This window comes from Sinocyclocheilus rhinocerous, unplaced genomic scaffold, assembly GCF_001515625.1.
Source record: "Sinocyclocheilus rhinocerous isolate Xijiao unplaced genomic scaffold, SAMN03320098_v1.1 scaffold1488, whole genome shotgun sequence".
NCBI classification, from domain to species: Eukaryota; Metazoa; Chordata; class Actinopteri; order Cypriniformes; family Cyprinidae; genus Sinocyclocheilus; species Sinocyclocheilus rhinocerous.
Window position 1 is genome coordinate 1,548,073 of NW_015633542.1, and position 16,835 is coordinate 1,564,907.

General features: G+C 36.4%; 3 protein-coding genes across 7 annotated transcripts; all 3 read left to right on the forward strand.

Annotated features, from left to right (window-relative positions):
- Positions 1-2,816: 2,816 nt before the first annotated feature.
- Positions 2,817-5,738, forward strand: LOC107744374 (adenosine receptor A1-like). Its single transcript, XM_016557991.1, has 2 exons — positions 2,817-3,247; positions 5,027-5,738. The coding sequence occupies exons 1-2, from the start codon at positions 2,883-2,885 to the stop codon at positions 5,655-5,657; spliced, it is 996 nt and encodes a 331-aa protein (XP_016413477.1). The 5' UTR covers positions 2,817-2,882; the 3' UTR covers positions 5,658-5,738.
- A 2,330-nt stretch (positions 5,739-8,068) lies between these two features.
- On the forward strand, positions 8,069-10,636 carry LOC107744372 (protein SYS1 homolog). 5 transcript variants are annotated; one of them, XM_016557988.1, is made up of 4 exons: positions 8,069-8,198; positions 9,515-9,762; positions 9,857-9,924; positions 10,017-10,636. In XM_016557988.1, exons 2-4 carry the CDS (start codon positions 9,601-9,603, stop codon positions 10,255-10,257), a joined length of 471 nt encoding a protein of 156 aa, XP_016413474.1. In that variant the 5' UTR covers positions 8,069-8,198; positions 9,515-9,600; the 3' UTR covers positions 10,258-10,636. The 5 variants fall into 5 exon arrangements, with proteins under 5 accessions (XP_016413474.1, XP_016413475.1, XP_016413472.1 ...); XM_016557989.1 differs by lacking the exon at positions 8,069-8,198 and adding an exon at positions 8,384-8,517; XM_016557986.1 differs by lacking the exon at positions 8,069-8,198 and adding an exon at positions 8,870-9,092.
- Positions 10,637-12,088: 1,452 nt separating this feature from the next.
- On the forward strand, positions 12,089-13,600 carry LOC107744373 (U1 small nuclear ribonucleoprotein C-like). The gene is made up of 4 exons (XM_016557990.1): positions 12,089-12,178; positions 12,669-12,711; positions 12,818-12,926; positions 13,419-13,600. Exons 1-4 carry the CDS (start codon positions 12,171-12,173, stop codon positions 13,583-13,585), a joined length of 327 nt encoding a protein of 108 aa, XP_016413476.1. The 5' UTR covers positions 12,089-12,170; the 3' UTR covers positions 13,586-13,600.
- Positions 13,601-16,835: the final 3,235 nt, after the last annotated feature.

Genomic DNA, 16,835 nt, shown 5'->3' on the forward strand with positions numbered 1-16,835 from the left:
AACTTTAAAGATGATTTTCTCAATATTTAGATTTTTTTGCACCCTCAGATTCCAGATTTTCAAATAGTTGTATCTCGACCAAATACTGTCCTATCCTAACAAACCATACTTCAATGGAAAGCTTATTTATTTAGCTTTCAGATGATGCATAAATCTCAATTTCGAAAAATTGACCTATATGACTGGTTTTGTGCTCCAGGGTCACATTTTAGGAGATCTTGGCAAGATGGAGTGCCATTTAATTTCATTATGACACAGCTGTCTGAAGTACTTTGTTATGACCGACTAATCAGAATCTTCGAATTTAGGGCTCGATGAAAAGCTTATAATTAAAGCATTATATATATATATATATATACTGTATATATATATATCTTTGCCAATGTCCATCAATGAAGAAAAATGTGTGTGAAGATATATATATATATAATAAAAAAAAAAAATGAATTTGTTGTTTATTTGTTTACCTGTATGTCACATGACGATTAACTGAGAGCTGTTTCTAAACTAAACCACATCAGGGTGATGCACCAGAATTTACCATGTTTTGTAACTTTTAATCAATGAGTGCAGAATGATTTGCACTGCTGAAGTGTGAGGTATAAATTCTCATAGGAAAGAATGTCTCAGTTGTATCTTCTAAACAATAACAAGATTAAATGGAGAGACAATGGACACTCTAACTTAGTTTTCCTGTTTCTTAGAGTTTTTCTCCCGAGAAGAAAAGACCCCAGTAAATCTCACGTGTCTCCTCTACAGTTTCAAAAGAAATCTCAATAATGCCATTTTTCATAATCACTTTTCAATAAATTCTCCCACAAAAAAAATGAGCTGATCTGGATCTACATCCATTGTGTTTTTATTCTCCAAAGAATATTTTGTAGAAACATCTAAGACATCTAGACAAAGTTGATATCGCAATGAAGCATAAGTTACACTTTCTCTAAGCTCTGAAAGTGCAATAAGATCTTCCTCTGTGTCATGACTCAAAAAGCAAATCTCAATTTCGCACAAGAGGACTAAAATAGACATCATAACCACATAATGCTGAAGAGCCCAGGGAACGAGATGAAACGATCATGGCAAGTGCTTCCCTCAGTACTGAGATGAATCCATTACCACACTACAATGAACATTACTGAAAAATTTATTTGATGAAGATGATGTCCGATTTTCTGGGTAGAAACATTTGAATATCATATTATGTCTCTCTCCATGCAGTGATAGAGACATGAAGTGACAGAGGCAGGAAACAGAGGATTCTGGGACGTGCATGTGCCTGATTCAGAATTAAATGAAATTTTGGCTCGCTTTCAGTTCCAGAGTGTGAATTTGAATTAAATTAGCCACGACCCACGGGATGTTGAAGAGGAATTTGAACTGGAATGACAGGAAAAGGAATTTAGTACTAAGATATTTCAACAAACTGGGCAAAAAGAATTAATATTGTAATTAATAATAAGAATTCATATTATAAAATGTAGTAACAATAAAGACACTTATAATATAAACATTTATATTTCAAATCAATGCTTTTCTTTTGAACTTTCTAGTAAAAAAATGTTATGAATGTTTTCAACAATAAATAAATGTAGGAAATCTGCATATTAGAATGATTTCTGATCAGAACAAAATAACATGATTTCTGATCATGTGACACTGAAGACTGGAATAATGATGCTGAAAATTCAGCTTTACATCACAGGAATAAATTAAATTTTACAATATATGACAACAGAAAAGCTATTTTAAATTGTAATAATATTTCACAATATTACTGTATTTTTGATCAAATAGTAGCCTGGGTGAGAACCTTTTCCAAAATATTTTAAAAATCTTACCGACCCCAAACATTTGAACGGTATTTTAGGTAAAATATAAACAAATAATTAATTACTCTTCACAATTAAAATCAGTTTATTAAAAAATAAAAAAAATTAAAAATTAAAACTCAGGATATAATCCCTACCTTGTGTATATGATAATGTTCATAGGTAATTCTTACAATGTTCCATTTTTCCATTTAAATTCTACTTCTTTAAATTTAAATTCAAATTACCATTCTGTATCCTGTTTGCCACTAATTCAAATTCAGAAGTATTTTTGATCAAATAGTAGCCTGGGTGAGAACTTTTTCCAAAATATTTTTAAAATCTTACCGACCCCAAACATTTGAACGGTATTTTAGGTAAAATATAAACAAATAATTAATTACTATTCACAATTAAAATCAGTTTATTAAAAAATAAAAAAAATTAAAAATTAAAACTCAGGATATAATCCCTACCTTGTGTATATGATAATGTTCATAGGTAATTCTTACAATGTTCCATTTTTCCATTTAAATTCTACTTCTTTAAATTTAAATTCAAATTACCATTCTGTATCCTGTTTGCCACTAATTCAAATTCAGAAGTTGAACTGGAATTTAAAAGTCATACTCAGTCAAATTATGAATGACACTGCTGTTTGAGGTTTGGAAAGTGTGCGAACAGAGAGAAAGTGAGAGAGAAACAGAGCGAGGCGAGCCATGGGCAAAGAAATAGTACTGCAGAGAATGAACCACCCCTCCCTTCCCAGTCCGCAGAGCCTCCATAACAGGAGAAGGAGTTCCTGAAGATGAAGAGAACAAGACACACGACGACTCAAAGTAACAACAGATCACAAAGAACTACTTTTGAAGTGCTTTTCATGGCTTTTATTGACTAGTCAGGACAGCTCACCTAGCCTACTACCTGTATGAAAGACAGCCATAAATACTTTAAAAAAAAAACACACACTGAGTAATATAATAAAATGACATCACATACCTGCATCTGAGGACATCATGAGACTCTTATAGAAGAACCAGTGCCATGGTGTGAGAGGAACCACTGCTACAGATGGTGAAGATGTCAACGCTCACAGTAACGGAGAGTTGGGAGAAGGTGGACCTGATGTACATCTCCATCGAGAGCACTATCGCTCTGGCGTCGGTGCTTGGGAACGTGCTGGTGGTCCTGGTGGTTTGCATGAACCAGGCTCTCAGAGACCCGACTTTCTGTTTTATTGTTTCTCTGGCACTGGCCGATATCGCGGTCGGCGTTCTTGTCATTCCACTGGCGGTGGTCCTCAGTTTGGGTCTCAACACGTTGTTTTACAACTGCCTCTTCATTTCCTGCCTCCTCCTCATCATCACCCAAAGCTCCATATTGTCCCTGCTGGCCATCGCCATCGACCGCTTCCTACGCGTCAAAATCCCCACCAGGTGAGTCTGAAACACTGAATAAATATGAAATATTTTCTGTTTAGTTGCATGACGTGTGACCATTACCTGACATCAGAGATCAGTGAACATGCAAATGTGTTGTTCAATTATTGAAATATTAAAATTAAAATGTCAGGGTTTACGTTTGTGGGTCTTTCTTAGGGTGATGCACCAGAATTAACACAAATGTATTTACCATGTTTTGTAACTAAAGTGAAAAAAAATGGGTGTAAAAACAACTTTCACTGAGAAATTTCTAGCAAATTTCACAATCACACACAAAAAAACCCAGCAAGTAACACACTGAATTAAACGTAAATTTTGAGTACAAAGGTTGCAATAATATTTTCTTGTAAAGCATACTTCAATCAAATCTTTTTTTTTTTTTTACAAACTTATGTCTATTAGTGCAAAATGATTAGTACTGCTGAAGTGAAACAGAAAAAGAAAAATGGCAAATGACAAATTTTATGTTAGTTTACTGACTTTACATTTCTAGGACATCACGACTGAGTCCACCAAAAAACAACTCTTTTGGACGCATAAAAAAATGCTGAAGCATTTTACAAACTTAGTTGCAATGAAATAACCTTTAAAATGACCTTTGCATGACACAAAGCAGTAATTTAATGCATAGCATTGAGTAGCTTATTGCTTTCATGCAATAGGATTGTGATTAAAAAAACAGTAATGTATAATAAATGGTTTCATTTAATAATAATAATTGTTCACCAAGCTATTTAGCTTTGAGAATGGCTCATCAAAACAGAAGTCATAACTATTGGTTTTTATACATTTGTATTTGTCCGATAGAGATAACACTTTAATGCATCAGCTTTGTTTTATCATATTTCTTGGCCAGACAGCAATATATCTGTTGCTTTCTTTAATGCAAATCAATAGGCTGGTGTAATGCAAGGCTTTTAACTAAATTAAACCCCTGCTGTCTGTCAAAGGGAATGATGTTCACTGGTTTGATAGTATTTTGGCAGCGTCCCTAACCACTCATTTGCTTGATGTTTGAAGTCATGTGACTTAAATTGCTTATGTAACACATTTGTGGCGAATGGTGAATTGAATATATTCAAATATTTTAAAATCCATAATTTATATCTTATAAATAAAGAGATTTAGAAAATGTACTGCCTAAGGAAAGTGTGACTCATTGCCATTTTTGCTACAAACATAAATAAAATAAAATAGTATTTCATATTAATTTGGACTTACATTTTTGCCTGGAGGATGATAAAACATTAGAAAAATATCCCACAGTCTAGCCATATTTGGAAAAAAGAATATCATAGAGATCAGTGAGCAACTACCTGAACACTCTTAACCACTTAGCAATGCAGTAAAACCACTCTAAACCCCTTAGCAACTGCATAGCAACCCCCGACAATAACATGTCATTCAAAAAATTTAAAAATCTAGTTGCTTAGTACTATAGTACTTGTTTGAAAACTTGTTAAAGGGATAGTTCACCCAAACTGACAATTCTGTCATCATTTATATTTCTTCTGTTGAACACAAAAGAAGATATTTAGAAGAATGTTGGTAACCGGTAGCCATTGAGTTCCATAGGATTTTTTTTTCATACTATGGAAGTCAATGGCAACCGTCAACTGTTTGGGTAAGCTAAGACCATTCGAAATGTGCTAATCCATGATATTTCTAACATTAGTGGTGTGCATTATATAGAATAACACTTGCATTATCGCTTGTGGTTATCACTGGTTTTAAAAAGTAATGTATGTCATTGTCTTTGTATTGTTTTAACAGGTATAACATCATTGTTACGCAGAGGCGGGGATGGGTAGCTGTGGGTTTGTGCTGGCTCATCTCGTTTCTGACTGGTTTAGTGCCAATGGCCGGCTGGCACCGCACCCCACCCATTAATGTCAGCATGACGGCCATCGAATGCCAGTTCACCAACGTCATGTGCATGGATTATATGGTCTACTTCAACTTCTTTGTTTGGGTGGTGGTGCCCCTGACCATCATGATCGGACTGTACGCCGAGATCTTCCGTGTGATCCGCCGCCAGCTCAACCGCCGAGCTGAGGCCACCAGTGACTCCAGCAAGTACTACCGTAAAGAGCTGAAACTTGCGAAATCATTAGCGCTAGTTCTGTTTCTGTTTGCGCTCTGCTGGCTGCCACTGCATATTATGAACAGTATTGTGTTTTTTTGCCCCACATGCAACGTGCCCAAGAGTGCTTTTTACGTTGGTATCTTCATGTCACACGTCAACTCCGCACTCAACCCAGTGGTGTATGCCTTCCGCATCCAGCGCTTCCGTGATACGCTGATTCAAATCATCCAGCGATTCGTGCTCTGTAAAACCCCATCAGCCAACCTGAGCCAGCACGGTCTTGGACCCATCACAGAGAAAACCCAAGTTCAGAAGTAACTAAGACTGAAGACTTTAGATATACAAACAATGCAATGCAACACGCAATATGGCGGAATAAGTCCCGCCTTCTAAATAAAAGAGCCAATCAGTAGTTCGTAAAGTCATTGCATTACTGCAGCTGCCGTTAGGAGCTCTGGTTGTAATAGAAACAGTCAATGTTTTGAGAGGTGCATGTAGGACTGCATATGCGCTTTGGCTGGTCCACCCGAAATATAAGCTTCTTAACGCTATTTGAGCATAAGAAACGACTTTTATGGGACCATTCATGTCAGATTTAGTTGATTTGCCCATTTAAGTTCCCTATTCAGACTTTTTTTGGGTGCCCGAAATAGCTGCCTGATGGCATTGAAAATATGGAACAGACTTTCACACACTGTCTGGGTTGTAGCAACTGACTGGCGAAAGGAACTATGCAAATCAGGAAACAACACAAACATACCCAAAAAATGTGCAGAACATTCATGAAATGCATTTTTCAATTTTTCCATTCTGATTCTGTGCTCTACATAGTGGAGGATCCAGCGAACTACTGCAATCTGACATTACTGCAGTTCATGCACCTGAATCAGCTCTTTAAAATGCAGAAAGCGCACTTGTCTACACTGTGTTTGGAAATATGCCCAGTTATAATGCTCTTCTCCATCATTTGATGAATTACTGCTGCCACGATGTCTCGAAAATGTACACAAACATCGCTTTTCCAGCGATACTGCGTCAAGCAAATAGCAAGTTTTGTGAACGTTCAATAATAAGCCTTATTTGCATAGCAAGGAGGCGTGTTTGCACTGAACAGAATTACTTGAATTAAATATTCAAAGCGCAATGCTATACCGCACCTGGTTAAGGTTTTTTTTTTTTTACTGAAATATCGAATGTAAAAGCAGTGCAACTGTATAGTGAATTTACCACTGTGAGTTTAACTATGGATAGATAGTTTGCTAAAAACTCTGCAGCTTCAAAGATCTCTCTTTTGAATAATACAAATATTTTGTGGCCTGATGTGGCTAAGAATGAGCACTGGATGATTTGTTACACTTGTCATGCACACCAAACAACTAGTGAATAGAGTAAAATGGGACAATTTAACAGAAAATAACAGAACCAATTTCCCACCAATGAGCTGGACAAACCAATATTCATTACAGTCCTAATGCTTCAGGTTGCACATGTGAGTGTAATTTCTTCAATTAAAAATCAATATCATGCATTGAAGAATTTGCATTTATTAAAGGTGCTGTATGTAATTTTTTAATTGTACCAAAGCATAAAACACTAGATATAATATATTCACCGATATTTAGGAAACATGCTAAGTTAACATACTTGTTTCTCTGAAAAACAATACTACAGCCAGTTATTCTACTTTGAAAACGTGCGTTCCATGTCGGAATGGCTGTTTTTGTTTTGGTCTGTGTGACTCCGCCCACAGACCATTTAACCAATAGTATTTTGACACCCTGGGTTGCCAGAGAGCAGACAAAACAGCGTGTTGCAGCCATGGAAGCCAACAAACAAACTGGGTCAGAGATTGCAGATTCTAACTGACCTAAAAAGCCTCCACACATCCATCTAAAGATCTCTATGGCCAGAGGATTATTAAAATACGGATATATCGACTCATCAGCTTACAGTGTAAGGCTAGTCGCCTTCCATTGTTAATTGTGCTCATTACAAATACCTTTTTAAAACAGTGGACAGGCGAGTCTTCAGGAAACCTGTTTGAAAACAATCATAATTGCAGAAATTACACACACAAACCAGTAAGTATTTACCTAGCAACCACCTCACATCGTGCAAAAAACAACAACACCCAAAACACCTTAGCAACTGCATAGCAACACCCTGGCAACCCACAGCTTTAAAGTCTGGATGTTTTACCATTTTCTCATTATTGTTAAAGATGATTCTTTAGATTTCATGACTGAGAATAATCCTTTTTTCAGTATTTTTACCTGTACAGTACATGCGTTAAACAGAGTTTGTGTATTACAATAAAAATACCAATAGATTTAGCTAACAAACTATGATAACAGCAAATTCACATAACACGCAGCCTAACTGAAATGTAAAGTTAGATACTGTATATTTATAATAGTAAAGATACAGTAAGAATTTGCATTTAATATGGCCTGCATGGCTGTGCCATTTTTCCAATAAACTGTATGCAAACTGGTAAAGCATCAAGATAAATATGAAAATGAATTTAGGATAATGTGATTCACAGGTGTATCATCAAAATACATCATGATCACACACATTTACTGAGATCTACACATGTTGGTATGGGTTAGGGTTAGAGATATATAATCCCTCTAGTGTACTACAAGGGTCAAAGGTTTTAGTTCTCAGGCTCAGCATGTCTGGTTTGTCATGCAGGTGACAAACCAACTGATTGACCGCAGTGTGACAGCTAATCCCAGAGATAAGCGAAACAAGAGGAAGCCCTGGTCAAATGTGAGATATGTTGCAGGCACACTGACCGCAAATTATGATGAAGAAGTGACTGACAGACAATAACTGTGAACTTTCACCATGCCAGTAAGTAAACGGGTGGAAAAACCTATAAAAATAAACCACAATGTTACTGGCAAGAACACAACAGGGCCAGTGTATCTTTATGAAATCTTGAAGCGGTAATTATGTTAGCTTGACAAATATATAAAATGACTATAAACAGCCTAGCAACCACTCAGAACACCTTAGAAACCATCTAGCTACTTCTTACCAACCATGCAGCTCACATTAGCAAATGTTTAAAAGCAGCCTAGTAGCAACAACCCAAAACACCTAAGCAACAACCTAGCAACCACTCTTAACACCTTAACAACCACGCAGCAACTGCTTTCCACCAACACAGGTATGTAAATTTCAACTTATATTAACTTTTCAACTTTCTGACAAGGCTTTTCAAGGTAAAATTCATTTTTTTTCTTTTCAAATTTTAAATAATATTGAATTATGACACTGAATTATAAAAGAAGGCCTTATATTATGTTCCACAGCCTATGAAATTATAAAATATGTGAAACTGGTAAGTGAAATAAGATTAAATCGAATAACAATATCAATTCATGGCATACATTAAATCTCAAGGTACTACTAACACAGTTAAAAAATTAATAATTTGTCCAGTTATTTCAATCGAAGAGTAAGAGCGGGATTATCGGTTTTGAGGTGATCGGTGAAGTTTGAAGTGTCGAATCTGCGGCGCGAGACACACAGATGATGACGTCACGCTCTGAACAACGGCTCTAAGTTTTGCATCCGGTTGAAAATAATATTATTAGCCTTAAAATAAAGCGTCACCTATCCATAATCTCGATCTGTCAGCGGCCTCACCGACCTCAGGATCACACTACGAATGTGTCTTATTCGGGGTTCGTGTTTTCAAAGCATTATAATACTCACAAACGGATGTCAACAAAGTCGCTGGTTAGCTAGCGAATGCTAACAAACAGCCTGTTCGTATTTTTTCTGTTGTAATTTAGATTTAACGTTATATGTGTGTTTACTTGTGTAAAATGACATCTGTTTATATATTTGTAAAATACTAAAGATAACACATTACTATTCTTGACTTTAGAATGTGTGAATGCTAATTAGTGCGTATGTTGTATAATAATACTGAACAGCGATAGTTATTTAGTTTCACTAAAATTGATTTCGCTTTATCTGGGTTGGTATACTTAGCTTATCTACGTTTTCGTGGTTAATAACAAATAATGCACATGTACCACGGCATTCCTAAAAGTACCATGGTACTTTGAGATATGCCATGGTATTTTCATGGTACTCCTGCTGGTGGACTGACGAATAAACGGAACCCTGCCCTGTTATTATTTTGTCATTGCCAGGTTGAGACTCAAATCTTGGGGCTCCTGTTAACCTTCCCATCAAGCCGGTTTGGGGACGTGTGTTTGTCCCCCTCATCTCCTGCGAGATGGCCAGTCATTTCCGCAGCTACGTTTGGGATCCGATCCTCATCATCTCCCAGATTATTCTCATGCAGTGCATCTACTACAGCTTCTTGGGTCTGTGGTTGGCTGGTGTTGATGGATTGGTCCATACCAGCAGATCACTCGACCAGATATTCAGTTACGAGGTAAGTAACTGTCCAAATAGGGTTCAGAATAAAGATAACTAAAATCGGTCTTGTCAACCTAGACTTACAAATAACTAGTTTACTTTCTGTCAAGGTTCTTGGCTTTTCAACAACACAGGGTTGCTTGTCTATGATGGCATTCATTCTGAATTCTCTCACGTGGTAAGTTTATATTAATGGCATCTTATTCCAATAATTTATCTCACATTTGTCTGCCATCTGAAGTCATTCTTGGCTCTGTGTCTCTTTCTCAGCGCTCTTGGCCTGTGGTTTTTCATCCGACGTGGAAAGCAGTGTCTGGACTTCACCGTGACAGTACATTTCTTTCACATGATCGGCTGCTGGATCTATAACGCCCATCTCCCAGTCGCCCTGTCATGGTGGTTGGTCAACGTGGCCTGCATGGCCCTCATGGCGGTCATAGGCGAGTACTTGTGCATGCGGACAGAGCTCAGAGCCATCCCTGTCAACACGGCACCCAAATCCAACCTATGAGGACTGTTTAGAGACAGATGTGCAACAGCTGGTGTGTACGAGGTCACGCATCGGCAGGACTGGCCTGTTGACTAATGCTGCGGTGGTTTTCTGGGAGGATGAGCAGAAGTGACTTGGTTGTTCTGGATGACGTTGAGATGTGCCATATGGGTTTCATGCTGCATCGCATGATGATCCTGCGACTTCCCTCAATCAGCATCATGGCGGCATTAGCATCATTTCAAAAAGACTATTGTAATTATTCTTATTTAGGACCAATTCTTCATCATTCATGGATGGCTACTGAAAATATGACAGTGATGGTCTGTTTTAAAAGTACAGAAAGCATCATGTCTTATGTGTAAATCTTTATCTAAATAAAATGCAATGTAATTCTGAATACTTGGATAATGGTTCCTATTGCTTTGGAAAGAATTGTGGATTTCATGTTTTATCAAGTCATTCTTTTACAATTACTAATGGCAGTATTTCATTGACTTCAAATGTAGTTTATTAAATGAGTTTAAGTCAACATGAAATCAAAGCGGACCCTGTTTGATTTCTTGATGCATGTTAATGTTATTGAGCATGTTATTCCAAAGCACAAAGTTAAAAGTTACTGCCTACTAAGGTTTTTCCGTCATTGAATGTCCTATTTCTCTCAGAAATCTCACATTAAGGAAGTAAAATGGGTCGCAATTATTGTCTCATGTTTACTTTAATGTATTTTGCGTTCGATTTTGACCCACATGCCTGTCAGATACAATCAGTATCTCAAGATTTGTTTGCAATGAGTAATTGAGTGATATATGAATCTAAAACTTCATATAACTTCTGAAGTTATATGAGGCAAGTGAAATCAACTAGATTTTTTCACTTACTCTGCAATAAATCAGACACTGCAATATCTGTGTTACTCTATGATCTCAGGTTTTCAAAAGTGTGAGCTTTGACTTCCTAAAAAGTATATTTTCTATTAACCTTGCAACATCCTGTTTCTAAAACGTGTTCAGACCACATAATACTGACTACTAAAAATAAAACACTATAGAAAGGCTTAATATTAACTATCATGATCCAGGCTCAAAATATAAGATGCGAAAGTACAAAAGGTGACACAACCCGTTCGTCATTGTGCTGTGTCGCAGGCCCTTTATTAATGGTTTCGCTTTTGGTGGGACTTTGTAGCTTTGAATGACTGAACAACATGAAACATTAAAGCTGCACAGTGAAACATCTCATGGCAGCTCTGCATGGTTTCTCACACGTGGAATAAGACCTATTGCTTTAAGATATTTTCTCAAATGTTTTGCCAGAATAAAACTATATTCTGCAAAGTGACGTATTTGTATTTGTATAAATAAGTATTAATAGTGATCCTTAAAAGGTAAACAATAGACGGTCAAGAAAATGTCTGGGTAATATTTCCCTGAAGAAAAAAAAAAGTTTTTGCATAAGGACGATTAAGCCTTTTAGGACTGAAGCTAATTAATGTGATTTTCATTATTCTTGATGAGCGATTTTTTGTTATAAACAATATTAATACAGTAAGCAAATACTACCACGATGTATGTAAGCTATACATATTTCAGAATTGTTTTTTTCATTACATTAATGAGAATTAATCAAGGTCAGAGCTCTTTATCGTCATTGTACAGGTATGAGAATGCTTTATACGTCAGGAGGCATTAAACTTAAATATGTTAGAGGAAATGAGCTTAACTGTCACCATAATGAATGAAAACATAAATGTGTTTTGATTTTGGGGTCAGACTCAAACGTGACCGTGTGACGTGTTAAACGGGCAGATTCCCTCCGAAACACGAGGTGGCGCCAGTGCGCATGCGCGCTCGCTCCAAACCCAAACAAAGACGTAAAAGGATTCTCATCTTCCACTTCCGGTGGTGTTCGCCCCGCGCTGTTCCGCTGCGAAGATGCCGAAGTGAGTCTCTCTTTATGTTAATTTTGTAGTTATGCGATATATACAAAACAAACTGACACACTTTAGTCGTGAAAGATTAAGTACCGTATCTGTCATACATTTAGGAATTTTAAAAACCACACTGCAAATACAACAGCGTTTCTCAGACTAGAGCTAGCTCTTTAAGCTAAGCCAGCATTTAATTAGCTTATTAAATGTTTAATTTAGTGTGCTAGTTATTCTATGTATATGCAGATTAACTTGTTTAAATAACGTTTTTGATGTAGGAAACAGTTTTTAACAATAAGAGCAAAACGCAATAAATGAATAACGTTACTATGATTTCCATGGTAAAACTATGCTATTGATATGTTCCAAATGATTTCTAGAAGACTGGTACAAAGTCATGGTACTTTGTTAGTTCTATGGTATTTATCATAAATACCATCACTGTACTTTTTGCACCTCTATGGTATATTAATTAAGGGTGGGCTGTTTTTGTCTCTTTCAGGTTTTATTGTGATTATTGTGACACGTACCTGACACACGATTCGGTAAGATTACTTAAACGTTTTCTATAATCTGATCTTAATCTCAGCTGTGTAACATGACATTATTATCTGTGGAAATGTTCATTGTTTGTGTGTTTAATCTCTGCAGCCATCAGTCAGAAAGACACACTGCAGCGGACGGAAACATAAAGAAAATGTGAAAGATTATTATCAGAAATGGATGGAGGAGCAGGCTCAGAATCTCATTGACAAAACAAGTGAGTGACCAGTATGCTCTTCCATGTTTACAAAGACCCTGATGGATGTATGGAGGTCTGTTTTTGCCTCCTAGTTTAAAAAAAAAAAAAAAGTAGGCTAATTGATGAAAAATTTAATAAAAAGGTAATTGTGACCTTTTCTTCACAATTCAGAATTCAAAGAAGTCAGAACTGCAAGATATACTCAGAATTCTGACTTTTTATTCTATAATTCGGACTTAGTTTCTCACAATTCTGAGAAAGTTAAAATTGAGAGATGTGACCTTAGAATTTTGAGGAAAGGATTCTTAGTATATCCTACAAATTCGTACTTTTATATCAGAATCGCAAGGGAGAGTCCCAAATTGTGAAGAAATATCACAATTACCTTTTTATTTTGTAGTGGATACGGGCTTCCATAGATCTATACTTGATATAAACTGTCTTGACTCATTTCTTGATCTTTTATGAGATGAGTGTTCCAGTGTGAAGTCGTTTTTATCTGTGTTTCAGCGGCCGCTTTCCAGCAGGGTAAAATCCCACCCACCCCGTTCCCAGGAGCCCCTCCACCTGGCGGATCTCTGCTACCGCATCCAAATATTAGTACGTTTCAGAGATCTGAAATGTTCACTCCCTTTGGCAGTTACAAAGCATATGAACAATTTCTGTGTGTACTCTGACTACAGAAAAAAGCATTGTTTTTTCACGCACTGGTCTTTTGAGATTTTGAGTTTTGCTTCTATGTGACATGTGGCCAAGTATGGTGACCCATACTCAGAATTAGTGCTCTGCATTTATCCCATCCAAAGTGCACACACACAGCAGTGAACACACACCCGGAGCAGTGGGCAGCCATTTGTTTTTGCTGCGGCGCCCGGGGAGCAGTTGGGGGTTCGGTGCCTTGCTCAAGGGCACCTGAGTCGTGGTATTGAAGGTACCTGTACCTTCAATACCACTACAGTCGCTGTACATTCACTCCCCCCACCTACAATCCCTGCCGGTACGAGACTCGAACCCACAACCTTTGGGTTACGAGTCCGACTCTCTAACCACTCAAAACATGCAAAATACACCTTTATGTGTTTATTTATTTTACATTTTTCTATAGATTTCAATTACAGTGCACATTTTTAAAAGACTGTTGTCTCAAAATGAGTTTTCATCTCACTTACATAAACTTTACAGTTTTATTCATATCTATATCAAGTTTTTTTTTTTTTTAACCAAGGGGTTCGTTCTTATATAAGTAACCTGATTTATAAAACATCTATTCCTAAAAACATGGTGATTTTTCTGTCTTTTGACAGTATTTTCTTGTTTTTATTTTATAAAAAAATATCCTTAATCTGAACAAAATGAAGCAAGAATTTTGAACCTGACTTCATTCGGTGTTCAGATTTCTGGACTGGACTTTTAGCTAATGCTTTATTTGCATATTTAGACTTTACAATTTTCAAAACAAGTTTCTGAATGTACTGACATTAATCAGTTTGGGAGTATGGTGAAATCAAATTAAAAAAAATTTTTTTTACCATGTTCACCTGCAATGTCTTGCCTTAACATAATATTAACACTTAAATTCAGAAATTGTGTATGCTGCATAAAATTGTATTATTTAGGTATTGCCATTATAGCGGTCACCCTGCTTTCTAGCAGTCAGTCATTGAGAAACCATATTGGTCAACCAATAAATTGAGATTTGATTTTAATGAATTGATTAAATTATTTTATTAACATAATTTACAAGGAATAACGTGTTTTTTTTCTTGCAGGTGGATATCTTGTGTTGTCAAGTGCAAGCATTCTGCCCTGATCCTGGTATGTTTCTGACATCCCCATACTCTTCCCAACCAGGAAGAAAAGAGGATACTAATGTAATTGGTGTTAAATTGTTTATCAATATTTGCTCAAATTATGTGAAGTTCAAAAGAAATTCAAGTGAATTCAAAGAGGAAGCGAGGGACAAGTGTTGCCTGAGGGGTTTGCAGTTTTTCTCCTTTTCTGTAAATCATTCTGTTCCACTGCAGCATATATGCCCATTTTTTTCCATTAAGTCAAAGAATCTGCTAATTATAAAAAATAAAACACTCGTTGTGATGCTAGACAGCTAGGCTTTGTGATAGGTGGCCATAAAGTGACATTTAATTCAGCTCTTTGTTTTCATATAGCAAATCAATAGCCTAAATATGCTACATGTTTGCTTTTTCACAGTAAGATCATTGCATCAACCATTGATTCGATTTCAATTCAGCTGGATTCTTCACATACAGGTAAAAATATTTTTGCTGATTTACATGAAAGTACTTCTTCTCAACCACAATGTTTCCATCTCAGGTCCACATTTGGACCCATTTTGTTTTAAATGCCACAAATCTTTAACCAGCAGTTCTATAATGTACAGAGTTCAAAAAGATCAAAACTCTTGTTTTGCACTATTTTTAGGTATATTCTGCTAACGTCACTCGCAAAGTCCTTCTCCGTATGAAAATAAACCACAGTTTAAGAGGAAACATTGAAAACTAAAACGTTCACACAGTGCTCAGGAAAGAGAAGTCCAGTTTTCCAGAGATTCCACAAAGTTCTGCTTGCTTTTTAAAGACATAAATGAGTGAATCTCACGGAAAAACTTGAGAAATGTTCACATTTCACCCCCAAAATCAAAATAAGAAGCAAATAAAACCTATTTTCAGGACCATGCATTGACATATTTGTCATGACAATTAAGCAAATTACACCCCAAAATGCTGAGAAAATGATATAGAGTACAAGTATACATCTTGGTTGTACTGCATTTAATTTATGCTGATTTTAATACAGTAATTATTATGATTTCTTCCCACATTACAGAATTTCCAGCAAAAATATGTCTAGAAAATAATGCCACAACGCAAGCAATCTTGATAGTCCTGAGAATAGGATTCATTTGCTTTATGCCAAAATCTTGCTTTTGATTTTGGGGTGAAATATGACATTGCTTTGTGAGATTCATTCAAATTGAATATCATGCTGATTCATGTTTTAATATTTGATGTGTTGTGTCCATTTCCACATCACCAGCAAATCAGTTTATCGGCTGAGTAATGTCCGTATTCAAGTTTATTTTTGCAGTAGGAGCAACTTTGGACAATCCGGTTGGTACGGCAGTTAAGTGCTAATTTTGCATTTCTCTTTCATACTCACTCAATTTCTTCCTCATTTGGACTCACACATAAAGTTTCACCTGAGTCCCCTTCAATTCACACCTTGGTGTCCGGAAACTTGAAAGGTGGAGTCAGCTACACAAGGAAAAATATATTGGAATTCAGAAATGGGAATGCTCTAAAATCCCAATCAAGTTGTCAGAGCCCAGACAGGACTGCTAATTCAATTGGAAATATTAAAAATGTGACACAGCATTTCAGAAAAGTGTCAAAAATACACAAAGCTCGCATTACAGGATGTGATGTCACGAGTGAAATGAATCTTGAGTTAGCCTCTTTGGCAATTTTGAGTTAGGAAATGGGACAAAACAATGGCAAACTATGGTTGTTAATGAGTGAGGATGATTGTGATGTCTGGAAGTTGAGGATGTGCAACACAGTCACAAAGAAATTACCACAACTTTAACAGATAACTCCATAAAACCGGACATGAGAGACAAACAGTGCAGTTCAGAATTGAGTAACTTAACAGCCAGATTCAAACTAAAGCGAACAGTCCTTTCCACACGATAAAAAAAAAAACAGCCATGTTCTCACTGCAACGTTTTGGAAACAACAACAGCATTTAAATGAGAAATGAATCACCTGAATCATCATTCTGTATGTGTACGAAATACAGGAGTCTTTCTTGAACGTAAAGTGGCTGACAGTTATACAGAGACTGTTGCGATTCGCGAAAGTGTCACCATAGCAACAGCGGTTATAAACACTGATCTATATTATATATATA